Here is a 23,897-nt window from a genome sequence, read left to right as displayed (position 1 = left end):
TTGAAAAGGATGGATAAGATTGACATCTGCCCTCTTAGGGTGCTGGTCAATATCCCTTTGTAGGAAGGCCAGAATACAAAAAGCACAGAGTAATCTTTGGGACTGAACGGACTGCCCTAATTTTCCTGAAAGCAGCCTTCAGCAAGCTAAGAATCGCAGACTCGCTATCCTTCAGGACCTGGGTTTCAATAGCCATTTCGTTAAAGCCAGGGACTGAAGCAGGGTGTAATAGAGAGCCTAGAAATAGGAGATCTGGCCCGTTTAGGAAAGCTGCCAGGAGTCATCTGCCAGAATTCTGAGCAAGACTGTGTACCAGTTTCCTCTGGGCCAGCACTATTAACAGTTTCTTGTTTTGCTCTATTTTGTTAAACAAGCAAAAGGCAGAATCCATAGTGGACAGGGGACAAACGAGCCTGCACCGAGACCAGGGGATACCTAGAGCAGTGTTTCTCAACTCCGGTCCTCAGGGCACACTAACAGGCCAGATTTTAAGTATTACCTTGGGGAGAGGCAGACTAGAATACTGCAATCACTGAGCAGCAAATTATATCACCTGTGATGTATTTCAGTTTTCTTGCAAACCTGGCCTGTTAGTGTGCCTTGAGGACCGGAGTTGAGAAACACTGACCTAGAGCACCCAAGGCCAGAGTTAGAGAATCCCTGGTGGTGTTGCCTTTGGAGACTAGGATATCTACATCTGGATTTGCCCATTTTAGGCATGCCGGATTAAACACACATCTGGATAGAGAGACCATGCTCGTTGGTCTTGGCGGTGATGGCTTCTGGAATGAGGACCACAGAAAAATCACTGAACAGCAAGTTTCTGTTCATGAGAAAACCTTATTTGCTTCCCTCAAGACAGCCATGCGCATTGTGTCCCCTTGAAGATTGATATGCCACTGTGGTGGCATTGTCCAACTGCTCCCAAATCTGATGTAAAGTTCCCTCTTTAATATAGAGGCAATGTGGAGGAAAGAAATCTTCTGCCGCTTCCTCTAACAAGTTAACATTTTCTTCATTCCCTTCAGATTCAGCATCCTCTAGGATCAGCATATATCAAGTTCCGATGCATTTCTGAGCTCTAAGCAAAAATGACTGAATTAAGCCCATAAGCTGTCCGAGGAATTGCTACACAGATGCAGAAAATTCTGCTTTTGTCAAGTAGGCCATTTCTTGCATGCTCCAGTGCAAGGGACACATCTTCACCAAGTTTGCCTGTTTAAATTTGGCTCCCTTTCACCTGGTCTTCACCATTACTACAAATGAGGGTAACTCCACTGTTGGGTACTCACACAGTTGAGTGAGAGGGTATGTGTATGTGTGTGAAGGAGAATGCAATAAACCCGGTGTAGACCCATCTTGCTACTAATCGTTGTGACAAAACGGTGAGAGGATGTGCCTTATTACCTTATCAAGGGTCTAGGTGTAAGTGGCATATAGTGTGAGAACAGTGTTGTGATTTAACACCTGGTCATCCCTGAGACTGAGTACTGAGTGGTTGAATTTTAGTGCAAAGTTTGAAATATTTACAGTGTGAAAACATTATAAACATAGCCCCATTTTACCTCGTAAACCTGGTCTTACCTGTCCACAATGTTGGACTGTATAAAAAATCCAGGCTTCATCCAAGGTGGGCATACCCTTAAAAGGGTCTTCAGAGAATGGGATGGACTCCCATCCCTGGACCCTGTACAGCACTCTGCAGCTAACTCAACAAGTTACACCAATTGTTAAGGCGAGTGCCCCACACACAGGATCCAGTACCTGAAGCAACATTACAAGCCACCCACATAGTGTGGTGTCCGAGTAAAGTTCCAAAAGTTTTACCAAGGCTGCACAAATCTGTATATACTGCTTATGTGTAGACAGCAGAAGACAGTGAGGGTTGACTGGAGAACCGGAAGTAAAGAAAATTAATAAACTAGTAAACCTGGTTTCTCCATAAAGGAAATAAGGTCTACCATCCTCAGACACTAGCAAAAAAACTCAGAGTAAAAGGTGGAGTTATAGAGGAGGCACCCCACGGGGGCGTGTCCTCAAAAGCTTACCAATGTCCAATCACCTGAAGGTACGAACAAATAATCCATGGTGTATGAAAAAGTTTCCAGTGTCCTGTATGATTAAAGTGCTATCAGAGGTTCGGCTATTAAAAAACACGTCATACTTTCCTGTGCAATTATTTTGCACAGAGCAGCCCCAATCCTCTTCTTCTTGGGTCCCCCACTGGCACTCCTGGCTCCTCCCCCATGACTAGTACCCCAAACAGCAAGTGGCTTGCTATGGGGGCACTGGGGGTGTGCTCACTCCAAAGCCCTGCTCTATACCTCCCTAAGACCCAACCCCCGCTCTCTCATTGGCTCCGTGGCTTTGATTAATAGGGGTATTAAGAGGGAATCCCTGGACAGCTGAGGCTCTCGAGCACATCACTGGGTCAAGAGGGGGCTCAGGTGAGTATTTGGGAAGGGGGGGGGGCTGTTAGTGCACCTAAATCTTATAATACAATTATAACACTACCCACCCCCGCAGGCACACAATGCTGATGTCTGCTGTACTTTCTATGCTCATTTCTCCATAGTTGTGTCTCACTAATACAGGCGATGTTTTACTAGCCAGAGGGTAAAAGCCAAATAAATGCTAATGCGGCCACCACAGCGAATGATTGGCAAGCTGCATTACATTTTTAATTTTAGTAAAGTGGTTTCCTGAAAATACGCATTGATAAATGGCTACATACATATTGTACAAGACAAACGGCCACAATGACAATACCACCATTTTAATTCTTCAAGGTCTCTGGTTTTAGACATTATTTAATTTTGTAGAAAGAAATTTCTAACCAAAAAAAATGCAGATTTTTAATGAGTTTAAAAAATTGGTTTAAAAGTGGTTAAACTTGATTTCAGAAAGACAAGAACTTACCTCATCATTTAGCCAGTTTAGGTTATAAAGCGTCATTATATCTTTACGTGTAATTGTCAAGCGAAAACCTTCACTAAGGACTTGATCATTACTTCCACCAAATAGCGCGCTCTTAATTTCCTTCTCCATTTCCTTCAAAACAAAGGAGGGGGTAAAAAAAAAAGGGGTTGATAGAGGTTATTCAAAATGAACAGTGTAAAACAAGGACAAAAGAATCACCTTCTTCGATACATTTCTGCATAGCATGTAAAAGACTGGTATTTGGAACCACTATTCCAAAACGGGACGCTGCGTAAAATTTACATAAAAACAGAATAAATTGATTTGCAAATCTCAAACCTAGATTTTATTCACATTAGAAAATAGAAAACATATCAAATGTTTAAACTAAGAAAATGTATAATTTTACTGATAAAAAGGTAGTTTTGAAACTGAAAGCAGCAACAGGTCTCAAAAAAGTTGGGACAGGGCAACAAAGAGCTGGCAAAGTAAGTAGTACTAACAAAGAAGAGCTGGAAGAACATTTTGCATCTAAATGGGTTAACTGGCAAGAGGTCAGTAACCTAATTGGATATAAAAAGAGCATCTTGGAGAGTAAGTGTCTCAGAAGTAAAGATAAGGAGAGGTTCACCAATCTATGAGAAGCTGCAAGTAGCAATTGGCTTTACAACATTAAAATAATGTTCAACGTAAAATTGTTAAGACTTTAAATATTATATCTACAGTACACAATAGCAAACGATTCCGAGAATCCAATAGAAATCTGTGCAAGGAACAAGGCTAAAATGCAATACTAGATTGCCCTGCTCTTCTGGTCCTCAGATGGCACTGCATTAAAAGACAGGTATTATTTTGTGATGGACATCACTGTAGGGGCTCAGGAATACAAAAATCACTGTGTGAGCACAGTTTGCTGTGCCATATAAAAATTCTAGGAAAAGTTCTATCGTGCAAAGAAGAAGCAATGTTTTAACATGATCCAGAAATGCCATTTGGGCCAAAGCTCATTTGAAATGGTCTGAAGTAAAGTGGAAAACTGTTCTGTGTTCAGACAAATTGAAATGTGGCCACATTTTTGGCAACCATGGACGCTGCGTACTCTCCGGACTAAATTGGAGAGGAACCTTACGGCTGGTTACCAGTGCTCAGTTTAAAAGTCTGCATTCTCTGATGGTATGGGGGTGCACCACCAATGCTGAAAGATATATCCAGGTTTTAGAGCAGCATATGCTCCCATCCAAAGTCATTAAGGGAAGGCTTGCATATTTCAGCAGGACAATGCTAAACCGCATACTGCTTTCTATGACATCAGCATGGCCTCGTAGTAGAAGAGGCCGGGTGCCTAACTGGCCTGCCTGCAGTGCAGAACTTTCCCTACATCGAAAAGGTTTGGTGCATCTTGAAAGAAAGTACGACAAAGAACAACCATAACTGTTGAGCAGTTCGAATCCTAGAATCAGGCAAGAATGGGACAACATTCCTCACTCAAAACTCCAGCAACTGGTCTGAGTTCCCAGACATTTACAAGGTGTTAAAAGAAGAGGGGATGCTACATCGTAAACATGGCCATGTCCCAACTTTGAGCTGCTGCCAACAATTTCAAAATGACTATATTTGTTTTAAAATAGTAGATTTTCTTAGTTTAAACATTTGATAGGTTTGGTTTTCTATTTTCTATTGTGCATAAAATTTTGGTTTATGAGATTTGCAAATCATTGCATTCTGTTTTTATGTAGATTTTACACAGCATCCAAAAGCGGAAAAGCATTGGCTTGTAATGGTGTTTAATTGCAACACACATTAAGACATGATAATATGCACATTGTAAGATCATTTATCTAGACAAATACAGTAGCTGAGAGCACACAACAGCACCACCAGCCACAGCCCTACAAGTTTGAAGTTCAACAGCACCCTAGAGATCCATTCAGCTTAAACATAGGGTGTATGTACATTTTGGTGACTGAATAGCAATAGCAATGTTTTGTTTTGGACTTCTTTGATTTAAAACCTAACAATGTGCAGTATGCAAAACCCCATATAAACCAATCATAATTTCAGCTGACTACATGAATATGTTGGCAAGCTGGTACAAAGTGCTAAGAAAATCATCTTTCACTGGCCTAACAAACATGTTAAAAGCTGAACTCTGTGTGATTCATATGAGTTTAGAATGCAGATAAATCTAAAAAAACAAAAAGTAAGCTACCTGCGTAAGCTCTGGAAATTCTGGCTCCTCCTGGACAGATTCTTTCACTGGTTTTGGAAGTAATGTAACAGGGATTTCTTTTTCAAGCGGTACGCGCAGCTTCAAATTGATATCGTCTTTTACGCCACATTCCTGCAGCCTCTAAGCATTTGTAAGATGCAAAAAATAATTATACAAAGAAAATGCATTCAAAAACAGAAGATGATGATACAGACCAGAATGACTTATGAAGAAATGGCTATCAGAAGTGCAATCAGGCAGACAAACTTTAAATGGTATATTCAGAAATGCAAGTAGAGTGAAAGTGAAAGAAAATCTCAAATTGTGGGTTGTCACTTGAATAGAAATAGAGGGTACATCGCCCAACCAGTTCTAGTGACAAACAGGAATTCCCTCTCATTTTCTGTGTCATGGGACAGGAAGTGAACGGAAATATTACCAATGAAGCATAATGGTTTGAAAAAAAAAAAAAAGAAAAAAAAAAGCCACACACTGACAGGGATTATACCCTTGCCTTATTTTATTCACAATTATTAAAAGTTTTGCATTTAGTTCTACTTCACAGCCTAACTTCAAGGTTAATGTCCTTTTATATAGTTTGGCCCCCACAAACTATTTAATGCACCAACAGGTGTGCTTGCTGGGCGCACTGTATTACATTTTATGTAGGCTCAACTACGTACAGTATACAGAGCTGTACAACAGTAGGGGAGGCACAAATTTCCAGTCCCACTCCAACAAATAATCGGGCTGTGCTCTGCTCAGACATTCAGAGGAAGTTTTCCATTCAAATACAAAGCTCCCTGTGAAAGGCTGTGCAGCGCTCAGCCCGACTGCTTTGTCCTAGGAATGTGGCTCGAAGTTCACATCCCACTGCCAGAACACAGAGCTGTATACTGTTTTTTTTTTTTTTTTTTTTTAGCCAAGGCTACATACAATTTTTTAGTTAAAGGGACATTAAACATTGAGTTGAGGCTTTGGGTATGTGGCAAAGCAGCAAGACCCTTTCAGTTAACTGAAACCACTAAGTGAACTAGCTAATGAATCATTTACCAGGATCAGGTCTCTGGAGAAAGCACCCCTATCTACTGTGATGTCACTTTTGAAGTAAAAATTTGAATACCCCCCCCCCCCCCCCCACACACACACACACACACACACACACCACAACACACACTTCCTTGTCAAAATTTCCCCATTTATATAGCATAACTATTAAAAAATCAAATCTATGATCTGGTGCATTCTTTTGAAACCGCTTTACACACAAGTTGTGCAATAAATGATTAAATCACACAAGTAAAAAAGCATTGGCATTTGCCTAAATATGGAGACGTACAGCCATTCACATCTGTTATCAACTGTAAGCTCCACTCCAATGTGAAAAAAAAAAACTGAATTTTTGTAAAATTTTACCTCAAATTCCTTTCTCCGAGTCCTCCGACAGTCGCCGCCTCCTCTAAGTCCTCATTGATGGGTATTGTCTTCCTATCCGCAGGAATAGCTAGGCATATTGACTTAGTCCAAAGACAAAAGGCATTAGCATATACACACGCATGGGGGCTGTCCCATCTGGTCAATACCCCCCCTGCATCACCACTCCCAACTCAGTTTGGTAGCATAGCAGTAGGTAATAAGAACCCCAAAAGAGGGGCGGGGCGGCGACTGTCGGAGGACTCAGAGAAAGGAATTTTACAGGTAAGATTTTACAAAAATTCTGTTTTCTCTTACGTCCTCCGACAGTCGCCGCCTCCTCCAAGTCATCACTGTTGGGATGTCCCAAAGCAGTATAGACATGAGGGGTGGGAGACGCAACCGTAGAAAAGGCAACGCAGTACCCACATCAGAGAAAGGAATTTTACATGCACCGTAAGAAAACCAACTGGGCAACAGAAAAAACAATGCTCAACAGGAGCAACAGCCCAGGAAAGCAAATGCCAACAGCCAGGGACCCCAAAAAAAATTCAAGGGTCCATCACGGCATTGCCGCACTGAGAACTTTGCGGCCAAAAGAAGCATCAGCTGATGCCAGAACGTCTACTTTGTAGAACTTAGAAAAAGTGTGCACCGACGACCAAGTCGCAGCCTTGCACACCTGGGCCACCGAGGCCCGATGCCAACAGGCCCAGGACGCACTCACAGAGCTGGTGGAGTGCGCCTTAACAGGGAACGGCGGAACCCGTTCCTTCAAGGCGTAAGCCTGTTCAATGGTCCGTCTGATCCATATGGCAATAGTGGCTGCAGATGCAGCCATGCCCTTCAGAGGTCCCTCAGGAAGGACAAAGAGGGAATCCGTCTTCCGAAAGGATTCCGTAGACGATAGGTAAACCCTGACCGCCCGGACAACATCCAAGGAATGCAGAGCAACCTCCTTAGGATGCGTAGGCTTCGTACAAGCGAAGGCAGGACAATGTCCTCATTAATGTGGAACTCAGTGACCACCTTAGGAAGAAAGGAGGGATGCGGACGCAAAACCACCTTATCCCGGTGAATCACCAAGTACGGAGAACGGCAAGATAACGCTGCCAGTTCAGACACCCTGCGAGCCGAAGTGGTCGCCACCAAAAAAGGCAACCTTCTTAGACAGCAGAGGCAACAATATTTCCCGAATGTTTTCAAAGGGAGCTAAGACGGACAGAACCAAGTTCAAGTCCCATGGAGGTAAAGGCTCCTTCCTGGGAGGAACCAAATGTCGCACATCTTGAATGAAGGTGCGAACCAAAGAGTGAGACGCCACAGGGCTTTGAAAAAGAATAGCCAGTGCGGACACCTGGCCATTGAATGTGGTCAGCGCAAGGCGCTGGTCCACTCCAGACTGGAGGAAGTCAACACTCTAGACACCGAGTATGAGCGAGGGGAGAACCCCCTGGACTCACACCAGGCGAAAAAAGCCTTCCAGGTACAGTAATAGATCTTACCGGAGGAGGTCTTTCTAGCCTTGACAAGGGTAGGGATGACCTCAGAAGAGAGACCCCTGTCCTTCAGGACCTGGGTCTCAACAGCCAGGCCGTTAAGGCCAGCGACTGTAAAGCAGGATGGAAGATCGGACCCTGAGACAGGAGATCTTCCCGCATTGGCTGCCGCCACGGAGGCGCCACTGCCAGGTGAACAACGTCGGCGTACCAGGACCAGCGTGGCCAGTCCGGTGCCACCAGAATCACCAGGTGCGGTTCCGAGACCAATCTGCAGAGGAACCGGGATAACAACTGAATCGGAGGAAGGGCATACATCAGATGATACTGATGCCAAGGGGCTACCAACGCATCCGAGGCGTCCGCCAACGGATCGCGCGTTCTTGCCACGAACCTGTCCACCCTTTGATTCAGCCTGGATGCGAACAGATCCACGTCCGGGGATCCCCACCTCGCACACAGCATGTGAAAGACCTCCGGGTGTAGGGACCATTCCCCCTGGTCCAGGGTCTGGCGGTTCAGATAATTGGCCTGCCAATTCTCTACACCCGGAATGTGAACTGCCGAGATCGCCGGGACATGAGCCTTGGCCCAAGACAGAATGTCGGCCACTTCCCGGGCCGCCCGAGCACTCCTGGTGCCCCCTTGTTGGTTGATGTAAGCCACCGCGGTAGCATTGTCCGTCTGTACTCGGACAGGACGGCCCCGAAGACTGCCCGACCACTGGAAGAGACAGAATTTCATTGCTCGCAATTTCAGCACATTTATCGGGAGAGAGGATTCCTCCTCCGACCAAGTTCCCTGGGCAGACAGGTTGCCCAGAACTCCACCCCACACCAACGGACGGAAGGACCTGCCTTCCGCCACCGACGGGGACTGGAGCCACCACAGAAGAGCCAATCTGGTCTGACGACTCAAGGAGACACACAGATCCAGGGATTGAGGCAGTCTGTCCCACTAGGCCAGGATCTCCGCATGGAGAGCCCGCGTGTGAAACTGAGCAAAGGGTAGTATTGGAGGCTACGCCAAAATGGCCGCCAACATGCGGCCGGACCGATCGTTCCACCGCCCACAACATGGCGGTGGATGGAGCCAAAATGACATGCAGGAGCGCCCCAGAGGAGCTACACGTGTGCCCATAGCAAAGATGGCGGACCGCGCGAAAATGCACCGCTGCGGTCGCCGCACAGTCAAACGTCTGCACCACCACAAAGCACCTATGGTGACACAGGGACAGGGACCCCCGGCAAACATACAGATCTGCACAAGCGAACCCCGCGGGGATCGCACAGGGAGTCACACAGGCAGACATGGGGACACACAGCAACACAGACTGCCACCCCAGACAGAGGCCCCACACAGAAAAGTACTTACCTGTACCAGATGGCGTGGGGGAGCCTCCATGCACGGAAAACCTCTGTCCTCATCTGACAGGGAGTGCCGTGAGCCAGGGACATGACGCTGCAGCACCGCAGACGAGTCCTGTGAGGTAGCCACCTCACGGCTGCATCCCTGCAGCGAACAGGGATGGGTCGTTCGTAATGCCAGGGCGAACCATAGCTGAACGCTCGATGGCGGGCTGGGGGTCCATCTGACCCTTTTGCTCTGGAGAACCAGGGCGGTCAGTCCAAATCCCAGCACCGCGTGATCCATCTTCATCCGAAGAGAAGACTAACACTAGAAGCTGACAAAATAAACAGCTAGTAAAGTAAGAGAAAAAAAACTGACTTTCCAAAGAAAAATCAAATAAAAGATTAGGAAGGCTGAGACTGAAGCCCCAGCACAAGGTAAGCCTGACTATTCCTGAAGCTAGGCAGATTAAAACTGAGTTGGGAGTGGTGATGCAGGGGGGGGGGGGTATTGATCAGATGGGACAGCCCCCATGGGTGTGTATATGCTAATGCCTTTTGTCTTTGGACTAAGTCTATATGCCTAGCTATTCCTACGGATAGGAAGACAATACCCAACAGTGATGACTTAGAGGAGGCGGCGACTGTCGGAGGACGTAAGAGAAATCCAGAATTTTTACACTAGGGCAATTTTGTGCAGCAAATCATCCAGGTTTATAAGCCCTAAAAGTGTATAGATTTAAAGTCAATTCGAACTTCCTCTTCACTACCTGCACATAGATTTTATTTAAACGCTCCTACTTGTCCCAAAGCCTCACATAACCTTTAATAACCTCCACATGGTTATTTCCAGTGGGAAGGTAGAGCAGTGCAAAAAAAAAAAAAAAAAAAGCACAAAAAGCCAGGACGTGTATGCAACATCAGCTGTGGAAGACTTGTTGGATATGCTGACAGGCATGACTGTCTCAACACCGTAACACAGGTAAAGTGAGGCAGCTTAGAAGACTTTCTGCAGGGTCAAGAAAAATATACTGCAACAGAAGCTGCATTTTCTGCAGCTGGAGTTGGGCTTCATTCTAAATAAAAATACGATTTTTGTAAGCTCTTACCGTAAAATCTTTTACTCCGACGTCCATCAACAGACGCAGCCTCATCTCCATGAGCGGAGTGCATTATGCTGCCACCTGCAGAAGTAGTCTAGGCAGTACGTTAGTACAAAACTTTTAACATGAACAAGCCCGCAGGGCTGTCCCTCCAGGCTTAACTCCCAATGCCACAGCCCAGCACATCAGTTTAGTTGTAAGCAGTGAAGACAAAAGAACCATTCTCATAAAGAGGGGTGGGTGTTGCATCTGTCGATGGACATCAGAGAAAAGGATTTTACAGTAAGATCTTACAAAAATCTTATTTTATCCATCATCCATCGACAGACGCAGCCTCATCTCCATGAGCTGAGTGGGACGTCCCAAAGCAGTATAGGCATGAGGGGTGGGAAAAATGCAACCAGACAGTAACGTCAACTCCACGAGGCTAAACTTAGCCAACCGGGCAACATGAAGCTCAACCAAACACGAGCTCACCCAGGTAAAAGACCCTTAAGAGAATAACCAAAAAAAAAACAAACATTCTCCTATGAAACAGCAGCCTGCAAAACCTTGCGGCAAAAAGAGGCATCCGAAGATGCCAACAAATCCACCTAGTAAAATTTGGTAAAGGTGTGCACAGACGACCAAGTCGCCACCTTACGAACTTGAACAGAGGCCTGATGGAGAAAAGCCCAAGAGTCATTCAGCGCTCTAGTAGAATGCACCCTCACAGGGAAAGGAGGAACCTGACCCTTGATTGAATAAGCCTGAACAACCGTTGTCTGCCTGATCCATCTTGAAATGGTACCAGTGGGCGCAGGCAAACCTCTGCGAGGACCGTCCGGAAGGACAAAGTCAGACTTCCTGAAGGACTCAGTAACCACAAGATAAACCCTTATCGCCCAAACCACATCCAGAGTGCAAGGCAACTTCTTTGTGATGTTTAGGCTTAGGACATAAGGCAACACAAGGTCTTCATTCAGGTGAAAATCCAACACGCCTTAGGTAGAAAGGATGGATTAGGTCGGAGGACCACTTTATCCATGTGACCACCAAATAAGGCGGACAGGACAGCACCGCCAACTCAAGAGACTCTGCGGGCAGAAGTGATAGCCACTAGGAAAGCAACCTTCTGCCACAAAGAAAGAAATCTCCCTAATATTCTCAAAAGGAGGCTTTTGGAAGAACAGACAAAACCAGATTCCCCGGCAGCAAAGGGGATCTCCGCGAAGGAGCCAGATGACGCACCCCTTGAATGAAAGTGCGAATCAAACCATAAGCAGCCAATGGACGTTGGAAGTAAATAGCCAAGGCTGACACCTGGCCCTTGATAGTGCCCAACGCCAAAACCCTAGCTATAGAGAACAAGCGAGGGTGCAGCTGCAGCGATTCACACCATGAAATGTATGATTTCCAAGTACGATGATAGAACTTCCTAGATGTTGACTTCCTGGCCTCCGTAAGGCTAGGAATGACTGAATCAGAGAGACGTCTATCCCTCAACACCTTGCTTTCAACAGCCAAGCCGTTAAAGCCAGTGATCGTAAAGCACGATGGAAGATCCGTCCTTGAGATAGTAGATCTTCCAGCAGAGGAAGACGTCATGGAGGATCCACGACCATTTTTACCAGTTATGCGTACCAGGACTGCCGAGGCCAGTCTGGTGCCACCAGAATGACCGGAATGCCTTCCATCACCACCCGGCGAAGAAACCTCAACAGGAGAACAGGCATAGATCAGGTGGTACTGGCGCCAAGGAGCCACCAGAGCGTCTGTGGCGTCAGCCAGAGGATCCCGAGACCTGGCCACAAATATCTGAAATTTCATGTTGAGATGAGACGCAAACAGATCCACCTCCGGAGTCCCCCACTGGACACACAGGAGACAAAACACCTCCGGATGAAGGGACCATTCCCCGTGATCCAACACCTAAGGACCCGGGTAATCCGCCTGCCAATTCTCCACACCCGGGATGTGGACTGCGGAAAGAGCCGAAACATTGTGTTCCGCCCACACCAGAATCTCTCCCACCTCCTTGGCCACCAGGGCACTCCTGGTGCCCCCTTGGTGATTGATGCAAGCCACAGCCGTGGCATTGTCCGACGACCCGAACCGGAGAGCTGCGTAGCAGACTCATCCAGTGAAGCTGGCTCTCGCTCTCAGCTCCAGAATATTGATCGGCAAGGAAGACTCTTCTGGCGTCCAAGTTTCCTGGGCACAGAACCTCCCCAGCACTCCACCCCAGTCCGACAGGCTGGCGTTCGTGGTGACCACCGTTCAAACACTGGCAGGAAGGACTTGCATTGGCACAGGACAGGTGACTGGAGCCACGTAGAGAGCCGACTTTGTGAGATGGCTCAACCGAATCTTCAGGTCCAAGGACCGAGGATCTCTGTTCCATTTTGTTAGAATCTCTTTCTGCAACTCGTGTGAGACTGAGCAAATGGGACCTATTCGAAGGTCGAGACCATCAGACCCAGGGCCCTCATGCAAGCCCGCAATGAGGGCTGATCGGTCTCCATCAGCAACCAAACTGCTCTTTGCAACTTCTGAAGCATGTCCAAGGGAAGGAAGACCATCTCCAGAGCAGAGTCGAGGATCAGCCCCAGATAAGTGACCCGCACAGACAGTGGCAGGGCAGATTTGTGGAAATTGATCGTCCACCCGAAGTCCTGAAGGGTCCAAATGGCAATGGAGACGTTGTCCAGCAGATCCGAATGGGAGACTGCGCGCAACAGCAGATTGTCCAGATATCCCACAATTGAGATACCTCGTTGACGTAACAAGGCCAACACAGGGGCTAGGACCTTGGTAAAAACTCTGGGAGCCAAGGCAAGACCAAAGGGTAATGCCACAAATTGAAAGTGCTTCTCTGCCACCGCAAAGCGGAGGAATCGCTGGTGTCCCTCGAATATGGGGACGTGGAGATACACATCTTTGATATCGATGGAAGCCAGAAAATTCCCTTGATTCAAAGATGCCACCACCAACCAAATGGACTCTATTCAAAACTTCTACACCCGCACAAAGTGGTTCAGAGCCTTGAGGTCCAGGATTGGAGGCACTTTGTCCTCCTTTCTGGGCACCGTGAACAGGTTTGAATAGAAACCTTGAAAGCGTTCCTGCGGAGGAACCGGCACAATCACCCCTTGAGCCAGCCTCCCGTAGATCCTTCAAAACGCTCTGAAGATAGGTGGAGATTCGACTGAATAACCTGTCCCCTGGAGCAGAATTCGATCTTGTACCCAGGGCAAATCAGTTTGCGAACCCAATCGTCCTGAATGAAGGAAGTCCAGGGTTCCTGAAAGAAGCGCAGACGTCCCCCCACCCCTGACACGAGTGAGGGCACCCCTTTCATGCTGAAGAGGACTTGTCTGCAGCACTGGACTGACCGACCTTGGGCTTGCCCCAAGGCTTCTTACTGCCTCGTACACACGCAACGATTATCGGCCGACCGATCGGCCGACATTTGTCCAGAGTTGTGTTTTGTTGGTTGGAATGTGCCTAGACTGCACACTAATTTTCTAGGCCAACAAAAATCAACTTCAGAAGTGATGTCATGTGCTGGTTTACTTTCCGTGTGTTTTTTCTTCTCTGAGCATGCCCAGTCTTGCTCATCAGATTTTTGTCTGCCGAAATCTGTACTGACTGACAGAAAATCGGCCGTTGTGTTGACAGCCAACAAAAATTTCATAGCCTGCACACCAGATTTTATTCGGCCGAAAAGTCGGAGTCGGTTGTCGAAAGCATCATACTAACAAGCCGAAAATCGGCCGATCGGACGTTGGCCGAAAATTCCCGGCCAATAATCGATGTGTGTGTACGAGGCATGTGTTCCCCCAGAAGTTCTGAACGGCTTACCTTTTTGTTGCGCCCCGGAGGCACGAAAAAAAAACATTTATGAGCAGAAAAAAAAAGAGGGCTTCCGCTTAGTACGGGGTGTCTTACCCTTGGAGAATTGACCAAGAGTACTCTTTACGCCAGTCAGGCCCTTGATTAGTCACCAGGCTTTCCAGGGCTGCTGAAATTGCGGCCAGCGACTGCAATTCGGACTGTCCGGGAGTCGCACAGATTGGGTCTGAGGGTGATTGCACAGTTTGCAATTTGAGTACTGTCGCTTTAAGAGCGCCGATCGCGGTATCCCCCCACTGATCGCAGCGGTCTGCAGGGAACCCCTTTAAACTAATCTGACAGCAGAAAGTGCAGGAATATGCCCACAGGGACCCCAAGTACTGTACCACCTCGGACAAACAGTCTTCCTGATTCTTCCAGCAGCATGGAGAGAAAGACAGTAAGTGACCTCGGCCAGTAGCAGGAAACAAATGGACAGGAAGTGATGTAGCCTGAGGAAGGTCACACTGCCCAGCATAGCACAAGGGCTACACAAAGAAAGATGCCAATTCATATCAATAGGAAGCTACAGGGAAAATGGCTGCCCCATACAAGTCCATGGAGAAAATTTCTACGGCAAACCATGTGGCTAGGGACCGACACATGAAAGCCTCAGGAACCACAACAGGAACCAGCAAGCCCCAGGTACCATGTCATAACCCCCCCCCCCCCCCCCAGGGCGCCAGGCGCTCCAGACACACAGCCACCGCAGGGACAGGGAAGGGGGAGGATAGGACACACAGACCGGGCATCTGGCAGGCCAGGAGGATCTTTTGGGAGGCACAAATCCCATTATCCCCAGGAGAGGGCCCAAATACCCCCAAGGCCAGAAGAGCCAAGGGGGGACACATTTATTCACCATACCATGGACCGGGTGGGCTCCGCTCTGGGCAGACTGCCTCGTACCCGAAATTGGGGTGCTGCCAGTCGAGGGGTACGCTGCGACTGAGGGCATTTCAGGTTGTCGCGCCATGGCAAGGCATCCGCTTGAAGACTCGTCCCCATCCGGAAAAGGGGCACCGTCATGGCTAGGCCTAGGTCGGGACTATAACCTGCTCAGGCTCGTAGGCCAGATTGGGGGGACCGTAAGGATCTAGATTATTCAGTGCGAAGCTGTAGCTGGCATCGTTGCTTGTAGATCACCAGAAACATTCTTCCCTGAACATTAGCAAGCGAGTAAAGAGACATAGAAAAGAAAATATTCTGAAAAGCTTTTAAAAAAAACTGAGACCGGAGTCCCAGCAGGAAACCTTGGTCCCAACTCCTTCTCTAGGCAGAAACAAACTGATGTGCTGGGCTGTGGCAGTGGGGGTTATGCCTAGAGGAACAGCCGTTGGCGTCTACATGTTATAAGTTTTGTACTAACGTACTGCCTAGATTACTCCTGCAAGTGGCAGCATAACCAACTCAGCTCATAGAGATGAGGCTGCATTTGTCAATGGACAATAGAGAAATTGGATTTTTTTTGTCTTACCGTTAAATTCTTTTCTCTGAAGTTTGACAGAGGCAGTTGCTGTTCTTAACAGAAGGGTTATATTGCCTCCTACAGGAGGAGCACACTAGGCAAAAAAAAAAAAAAGTTCTGGCTACACTTATTGGCAGTCCCAGAAGGTATACTCCCTCTCTCTGCTATAGGATGTCAGTTTTGTAACAAACCAGTGTCAGAGAAAACAACACCAACCCAACTCAAAAGAGGGACAGGTACTGCATCCCGTCAATGAACTTCAGAGAAAAGGATTTTACGGTAAGACAAAAATCCAAATTTCTGTATCGTTTGACGGACGCAGTCTCTGTTCTTCTTAACAGTAGGGACGTCACAAAGCAGTGCCATAAAACATGAGGGGTGGGAACAGCAGAAAATAATTCCCCAAGGCTGAACCATAGCCAGACAACATAGAACTCACCAGAACAAGAGGAGACCCACCTGAAAAAACATTAAACATCCTCAAGGGAGACTTAAACGGCAGCCTGCAAAACTTTGCGGCCAAAAGGAGGCATCTGCAGATGCCAGCACATCCACCTTCTAAAACTTCGTGAAGTTATGAACAGACTACGAGGTAGCCGACTTGCAAACCGAAAACACAGGTGCCCAATGGCGAAAGGCCCAGGAAGCCCTAAGTGCCCAAAGAGAATGCGCCTTAACAGGGAAAGGAGGAACCTGACCCTTAATTGAATAAGCCTGCACAACTGTCTTGTCTGATCCATCTGGAAATAGTCACAGCAGACGCAGGCAGTCCTTTCTTTGGTCCATCCGTGAGTACAAAGAGCGAATCTGACTTTCGAAAAGACTCAGTCGCCAAGTACACCCTGATTGCCCGAACCGCATCCAAAGTATGCAGTGCAAATTCCTTAGGATGTTGAGGCTTAGGACACAAGGAGGGCAAGCACAATGTCCTCATTCAAGTGGAAACTGGAAACCACCTTCGGAAGGAAGGACGGATGCGGACGAAGCACCACTTTATCCCTATGAACCACAGGACAACGTCGCCAGTTCCGACACCCTGCGCGCAGAAGTAATAGCCACCAAGATACCTGGGATAAGGTAAGCAGGGGAATCTCCTGAATATTTACAAAGAGAGGTTTCTGGAGGAGAACAGACAGCCCCAAATTAAGGTCCCAAGGTGGCAACGGAGGTCGCACATGCAGTGGCAAGTGTCACACCCCCGGATAAAGTTACGCATCAGGGAATGGCTGGCTAATGGTCTTTGGAAGAAAACCAGACCCTTGATGGCATTAAAGGCCAATTTTTGATCAACTTCACGTTGAAGGAAAGCCAAGATCCAAGCCACCGAGTAAGAGGGGAACCCCTAGAGACTCACACCACGCAATATACGACTTCCACGTACGATAATAGATCTTTAAAGAAGTCGCTTTGCTCGCTTTTAGTAGAGTGGGAATCACTGAAGCAGACAATCCCGTGTCCTTCAGCATCTGGCTTTCATCAGCCAAGCCGTCAAAGCCAGCGACTGTAAAGCAGGATGGAAGATTGGCCCTAGAGACAGTAGATCCTTCCTCAAAGTAAGTCTCCAAGGAACGTCTGCGACTAGCCTGACCAGGTCGGCGTACCAAACTCGGCGAGGCCAGTTTGGAGCCACAAGGATGACTGGAATTGCCTTGATCCTGCGAAGAAGTTTTGGAAGCAACTTGAGAGGGGGGAAAGGCATACATCAGCTGATACTGACCCCGCGGAGCCACCAGCACGTCTGTGGCATCTGTCAGAGGGTCCCCGCGAGCAGGCCACACACCTCTGCACTTTCCTGTTGAACCGAGACACCAACAGATCTACTTCTGGAGTGCCCCAATGAAGGCACAACTGCTGGAACACCTCCGGATGGAGAGACCATTCCCTTTGATCCAAAGTCTGTTGACTGAGGTAATCCGCCTGCCAATTTTCCACTCCTGGAATGTGAACGGTGGAGAGAGCTGGAACAAAGCGTCCCATTCATTGAAGGATGCCTGCCATCTCCAAGGCCGCAAGGACACTTCTGGTGCCCCCTTGGTGATTGACATACAAGTCCGAAGGGACGACTATTTGCTAGACAGCAATAGCTGAATCGCAGTCTGGAGTTTTTGAAATTTGTCCGAAGAAAAACCCTGGCTGAGGATGAGTCCAAAGTCAGGCCCAGATAATCCAGTCTCATGGAAGGGACCAGGGACGACTTCTGAATGTTCAGAATCTCATTGTGACATCCAAGTTTGTCACCAGCACCGTAGGAGACTCTCCACGGAGAAGCAGATTGTCCAGGTAACCCAGGACCGATATCCCCTGCTGGAGTAACATACCAGGACTGGAGCCAAGACCTTTGTGAAGACCCGAGGAGCAGATATGAGATCAAAGGGTAATGCCACAAACGGATAGGGATCCTCTCCCACGGCAAAACACATAAAATATTGATGTCCTGTCCTGCACATATGGGGATGTGAAGGTAGGCTTCTTTGATGTCTATGGAGGCCAGGAAATCCCCCTGATGTAGGGAAGCCACCACCGTGCAAACGGACTCCATCTTGAATTTTTCAACTCGCACGAAGCAATTCAGTACCTTTAGTTCCAGAATTGGACGCACCCTGCCATCTTTCCTGGGGACCATAAACAGGTTTGAGTAAAAGCCCTGAAAGCGTTCTGAATACAAAACAGAAACTATTACTCCTTGTTGCAACAGGTCCTGCACTGTCCCAAAAAATGACTAAGCAATCCGGGGACAGCCGCACATTGGAAGATCGGAACCTTACCGGAGGAACGGATCGAAACTCATGAACCCACTTGTCTTGTACCCGGGATAGCTACAGGCCTGGAAACCTGCAAAGACGTCCACCCACCCCAAATACGGGTGAGGGCGCACCTTCAAGCCGAAGGGGTCTAATCCACGGGTCTGGAGAAACTAGATTTCCGTTTGCCAGACAAGAGACGCTTGGAACCACCTGAGGGGGCCTTAAAGGGCTTTAATCCCTCATCACTTGACCCTGAGGGATTGAAAAAAAGAGGGACCCCCCCTTTTACCCTTGTTGGCCTGTGGGAGAAAAGGTACTCCTACCCCCTGTAAGACCTTTTGTAAGGTCATCAAGGGTAGCCCCAAACAGGCGATATCCTTGAAAAAGGAGATCAGTCAAGGACTTTTTTGAGGTCTGATCCGCAGACCAGCATTTTAGCCAAAGTATACGCCGGAGGACCACTGCCGAAACTACAGTCGGGTCACTAGTGGAGTCCAGCGAGGCATCGCAAATAAATTCAAACCCCTGAACCAACTGGTCCGTCAGCTTCGCAAAGGCAGGGGGAAGTTGTACTCCCTCCAGGTCACGGCGTAGTAACTTAGCCCATTCAGTCAAGGTTTGTGACACAAGGGCAATAGTAAACACCGTTCTTAGTGCAGACCCCGCCAGGGAGTACATATTGGGGGCCACAGACTCCACCTTTCTATCCGCCGGATCCTTAAAGGACGGGGAATCCTCCACTGGAATCATGGTAGCTTTATTCAGTCTGGAGACTGGAGGGTCCACTTTTTAATAAGAGACTCCTCAAACAGGTAGCGCCTAGCACAGGCAAGGGGGGGTGCGTGACAGGACAGAGAGGAACTCTGGGGCCCGACCGTCCTAAGGAGGGGCCAGCGTCCATCCCAAATTCCGCCAGGAGAGAACAATTACTCACCATACCTGGAACAGGCGGGCACCATCTCCTGACAGAACTCCTCCCCACCGAAGTGGGGGAGCTGTCGGCCAATAGGAAACGATGCGACTCGGGGACTAGTCCCGGTGGTATGCGACCTGGCTAGACGTTTAACTTGCAGGGCCAGTCCCCCGCCCAGCGGGACTATGTCGCGGCCGACCTAGCGCAGAGCTGGGGTCTGCGCACGCTCGCTGGCCAGCTGGGGTGACCACTGGATCTATATATGCAGCCCATTGCCCAGATCCGGCTTAGTTGATTGTAGATCTCTGGAAAAAAATCTGAAGAAGAAAAAACTAGACAAAAACTTTTGCCAGGACCAGAAATCCCTGAAAGGAACTAGGTCCTTACTCCTGACTAGGCAGAATAAAACTGACATCCTATAGCAGAGAGGGAGTATATCTCCAGGGACTGCCCATAGGTGTAGCCAGAACTTTTCTGCCTAGTGTCCTACTCCTGTAGGGGGGGGGGGGGGGGGGAGTATAACCCTACTGTTAAGATGAACAGAGACTGCGTCAGTCAATGAATGAAAGAGAAATGTAGTATACATACAAAGATTTTGCCAGACTATGTAATCGTAATGGTCACCTGGTTTTGAAGTTTTAATGCAATTGCTTTTTGCTCTTCTATTAGTCGCCTTCTTTCTCTTGCCCTTGAATCATATAGGCTGGTGCTGCAAAAAAATAAAAAATAAAATAAAAAAAGCAAGCAACCACTTTAGATGTCTACAGTACCCTCCTAAGTAGGTGCTAGTGATAGAGTATAGTTTTTGGCTCTGTCTGCCTGAGGGGCAGAAAGCAAATCTATATTGCTTTCTGCCTAGCATAGAGCAGGATCTGTTAGTGAGGTCTGCTCAGTATGGGATTCATTGAGTCTAGAAAGTGCTTCACACTGGTCCAATAGGGAGGCATTTCGGACAGTGGGAGGAAACTTGATCAATGGATACATAGGCTTTGATTCAGTCCTGGTGTCTCGGTGCATTCTGGGATACTGTAAAAAAGCCAGGACCACATGTGCTGCGGGGTCTTTGGCTGGTGAGCCCCGGAAAAGGGTGGTGGCTGCCTCCTCTTCTGTAGCATCAGGAGGTCATCCTGAGGGCCAGAGGAACAGAGCTGAACCCAGAGGTCCAAGAAAGCTGACTGAGGGGGAGACACTGGAAAAACAGTATCGTGAGTACAGGAAATCGTGTCAAGGGGCCTGACCTGAGGGGGGGCCACCCCGGAGTAGGATAGTCAGTGGACGGGTGTCAGTGGTCAAAAGAGGATACTAGGAGAGGGTCCTGAAGATAACTTTAGTTCATCAAGTCACCTGGAAAGAGACTTAACCCTAAATCCACCTAAGTAGCAAGGTGGATTAATAGCCTGGCTGTATCAAGAGATAAATGTCCTCCAAAGTTTTGTGCATAGTTAATCTGGAGTACCCCACTATTCCTGTCTAGCATTCCTAACTTATAAATAAAACACAAAACAACTTCATACCCCTGGACTAAGTGACAGTCTATCACTTTACTTCTTGGCCCAGTCAAAGTTGGCAACGGTAACCCAGGGGGACCCGAAAGTGTGAAAATCCAGCAGTCCTTAAGGGGGCAGTGCTACATGTGTAAACACAGATACCTACTGTATAGCCTATTACATTCTAAAGTTATAAAATATAATATAACACACATATATATATACATACATACATATATATATACATACACACACACACAAAGAAAGACTCACAGTTCTTTAATCCAGAGCTCTGCCTTGAAAAAAGGTGTGCTAAAAAAAATAAAAAAAGGTTAGCAAAAAACAAAAAACAAAAACAAAAACACTAAAAACTTAGTTGCTAATTAAAGAAGGCCATAAGAGCCGGTTCACACTGGGGCGACTTGTCACTCCGACTTAGAAAAAGGGTCCTGAGCTTCTTTGGGGCGACCTGCATTGACTTCAATGATATGAAGTCCGTGCAGGTCTCTCCGAGGTCGCCCGGCAAGTCGGGTCGCTGCTATGTGAACCAGCTCTAAACCATAGGCACAGAATAAGATTTAAACATAATTGAAGTACATAGCCACAAGATGTCACTAATCTCAGCTTCTGATTTAAAACAATGTGAGGTGCGGGGGGGGGGGGGGGGGTGTGTCTGCTGTGCCACTCTTCTGACATTCATTCCTGTTAATTTATTACTTCAAATTCATGAAGCGTGTGTGACACCTTATGTTGCAACCGCAAATAGTGTACCAAATTCAGATAGGTCTAAATGTAACCACTATTAAATCGTGGTGCTATGAATGTGACAAATACTAAATAAAACCGACTTTTACCTTTCAAATGTGGGGCCAATTAAGACCAACTCTTTTTTGGTGTACAGAGTAAAACTGGTGCAGACAGATTTTGCTACATTGTCTTGCGTGTATTCTAAAAGTGGTATAGCATGTGCAAATGCACCACTTTTATAATGCATAAGAGACAGTTTCATCAATTCTGTGTGCTAGGAGCAAGAAAAATACAGCTAAAAAAAAAAAAAAAAAATACTGTAAATAAAATATATATGTGTGTGTGTGTGTGTGTTTCTTTATTTTTGGCCAGTTTTCTGTTAACAAGAAAAACAATTACCACCAAACGAAAGCCCATTTTGTCCTAAAAGAAAAGCCATGCTAAAGTTACAAAATTGTGTTCAGGCATTGGGATTTGCTTTAGCCTCTGTCATTAAAGGGTTAAGGACTCATTTTAAGGTTGGAAGTTTATCTAGTCCATCACGGTCTAATGTTTTTTTTGGCTTCTCCATGCAGTATTCCAACAGAGATACAGCCAAAGAAATGCTGCACATACAACACACTGCACTGAATACTTTTCAACTTAGCTGACTAGATTGATGAATATTTATATCTGAACTCTAGGCACAAATAAATTTGCTGCCTTCATTTGGTATTTTGCAGGAATAGTTAGCAAATGTATGTTATGTAGTAGTCCTTTAACTATTAGCGACTCTTAGGCAAAAAAGAGCATTACTTATTAGGCAACTCTAGCAAGAGTTATTTAGCAGCATAGTAGAAAGATTTAGTAACTGTCCTTGCCTGACAACCGATGGCACCAATGAATGGATAGTGGTCGCCATTTTTACCTTCTCAGGCAACAGCAAGTTTTTAAACTGGGCATAAGCTGAAGTGCAGGACAGAAGGAGATTTCCTTCAACTTTTTTATCTTTAAAGAAAGGAAAACACATATTGCATTGTGGATCTTAACTCCAGGCTGCTGGTGCCAGGCTTTAATACACTGGGTCACTAACCTGGAACAAGTATGCAGATTTCTGAATTTGCTCGATGCATGCTTGTTCCATGTGCCTATGACTCAAAATAGTGGTGAAAGTAGCAGCCAAACAACCATAATCTTTAGTAGGAACTCAATGGAAACACCTATATTTTTCCTACTACAGGTTGTTCGTTTTCCTAAGAAAAACAGAGGCTGTTGTCCTGGCGAATATAGCAACCTGCTGGTTTCTGTGCTTTCCAAGCTACTGATCTGCAACAAGATTGCAGTATGCCGAACTCCTTTTTGGAACGTAAAAGAGACAGTAGAAACGGGTTAGTAGAGGTGAGTAAATGTCGTCTTCTGCAGGGAAGTACAGTTTTTTAAACCTGATGTCGCCTCTTTGAAGAACTTCAAATTTATATTTTTATGGGTAAAGTGGTGAAGGGTTAAAACCTATGTTGCCTATTTGTTTTTGTCCCCATTTGGGAGATTCACTCTAATCAGACAGACAGTTGTTCCTTTTCATTTTTTTGATTGATAGCTTAAAACTTTACACGTCAGCTGAACAGCAATACATAGGAGACAACCATCCCATTAAACAACTGGCAACAGGATTTCTCCTCCCTGTAGTAGCTACATTGCGATTCTGGGATTTTGCCATATTTTGTACACAGAGGAAATCAAAAAGCTCCTTTAATTTTCAAACTAGAAAGTACATTTTTTTCTCCACTACTTAGGATAGCATCTGCATTTTTAACAAAGGAACAGTATCAAGTGTTATTATAACTGTGTAATCATAGCTAAATAATGTATTTTTATGCTCTCATATCTCATTTAGATTTTGTGTTACCTGGGATGATCACCATGTTTGGAAACTGAATCAACTACAATGACAGAATCTGTATTTGGGCCTAAAAAGAGAAAAGGAAAATAACACCAGATATTACCATTTGTAATTATAAAGGTTTGATTTTTTCCCCAGTGAAATTTCGCACAAATCATAAAGCGATACTGGGACAGTTTAGTTGATCAACATTCATAAGTACAAGCTATCCTTCCCATACTGTAGTCACATCATTAAAACAAATGTATAACGTCACCTGGTCCATAAGTACAAGCTACTACCTCTATACCTTCATAA

The 23,897-nt window shown here is 46.5% G+C and overlaps 1 protein-coding gene across 1 annotated transcript in view; it reads right to left on the bottom strand.

The window, feature by feature from the left end:
• Positions 1-23,897, bottom strand: part of SENP1 (SUMO specific peptidase 1) — a gene marked incomplete at its 3' end in the record, with an annotated part of 87,724 nt that overhangs the window by 48,807 nt on the left and 15,020 nt on the right. Inside the window, exons 7-11 of the mRNA XM_082244705.1 lie at positions 23,607-23,667; positions 21,248-21,286; positions 20,112-20,196; positions 5,129-5,269; positions 2,920-3,051 (exon numbers count right to left, since the gene is read on the bottom strand). Coding sequence (XP_082100831.1) covers positions 2,920-3,051; positions 5,129-5,269; positions 20,112-20,196; positions 21,248-21,286; positions 23,607-23,667 — 458 coding nt within the window. The remainder of the gene's footprint in view (positions 1-2,919; positions 3,052-5,128; positions 5,270-20,111; positions 20,197-21,247; positions 21,287-23,606; positions 23,668-23,897) is intronic.

This window comes from Pelophylax lessonae (assembly GCF_965119305.1).
Source record: "Pelophylax lessonae genome assembly, chromosome: 2".
NCBI lineage: Eukaryota > Metazoa > Chordata > Amphibia > Anura > Ranidae > Pelophylax > Pelophylax lessonae.
This window is presented reverse-complemented; position numbering and strand designations above follow the sequence as displayed.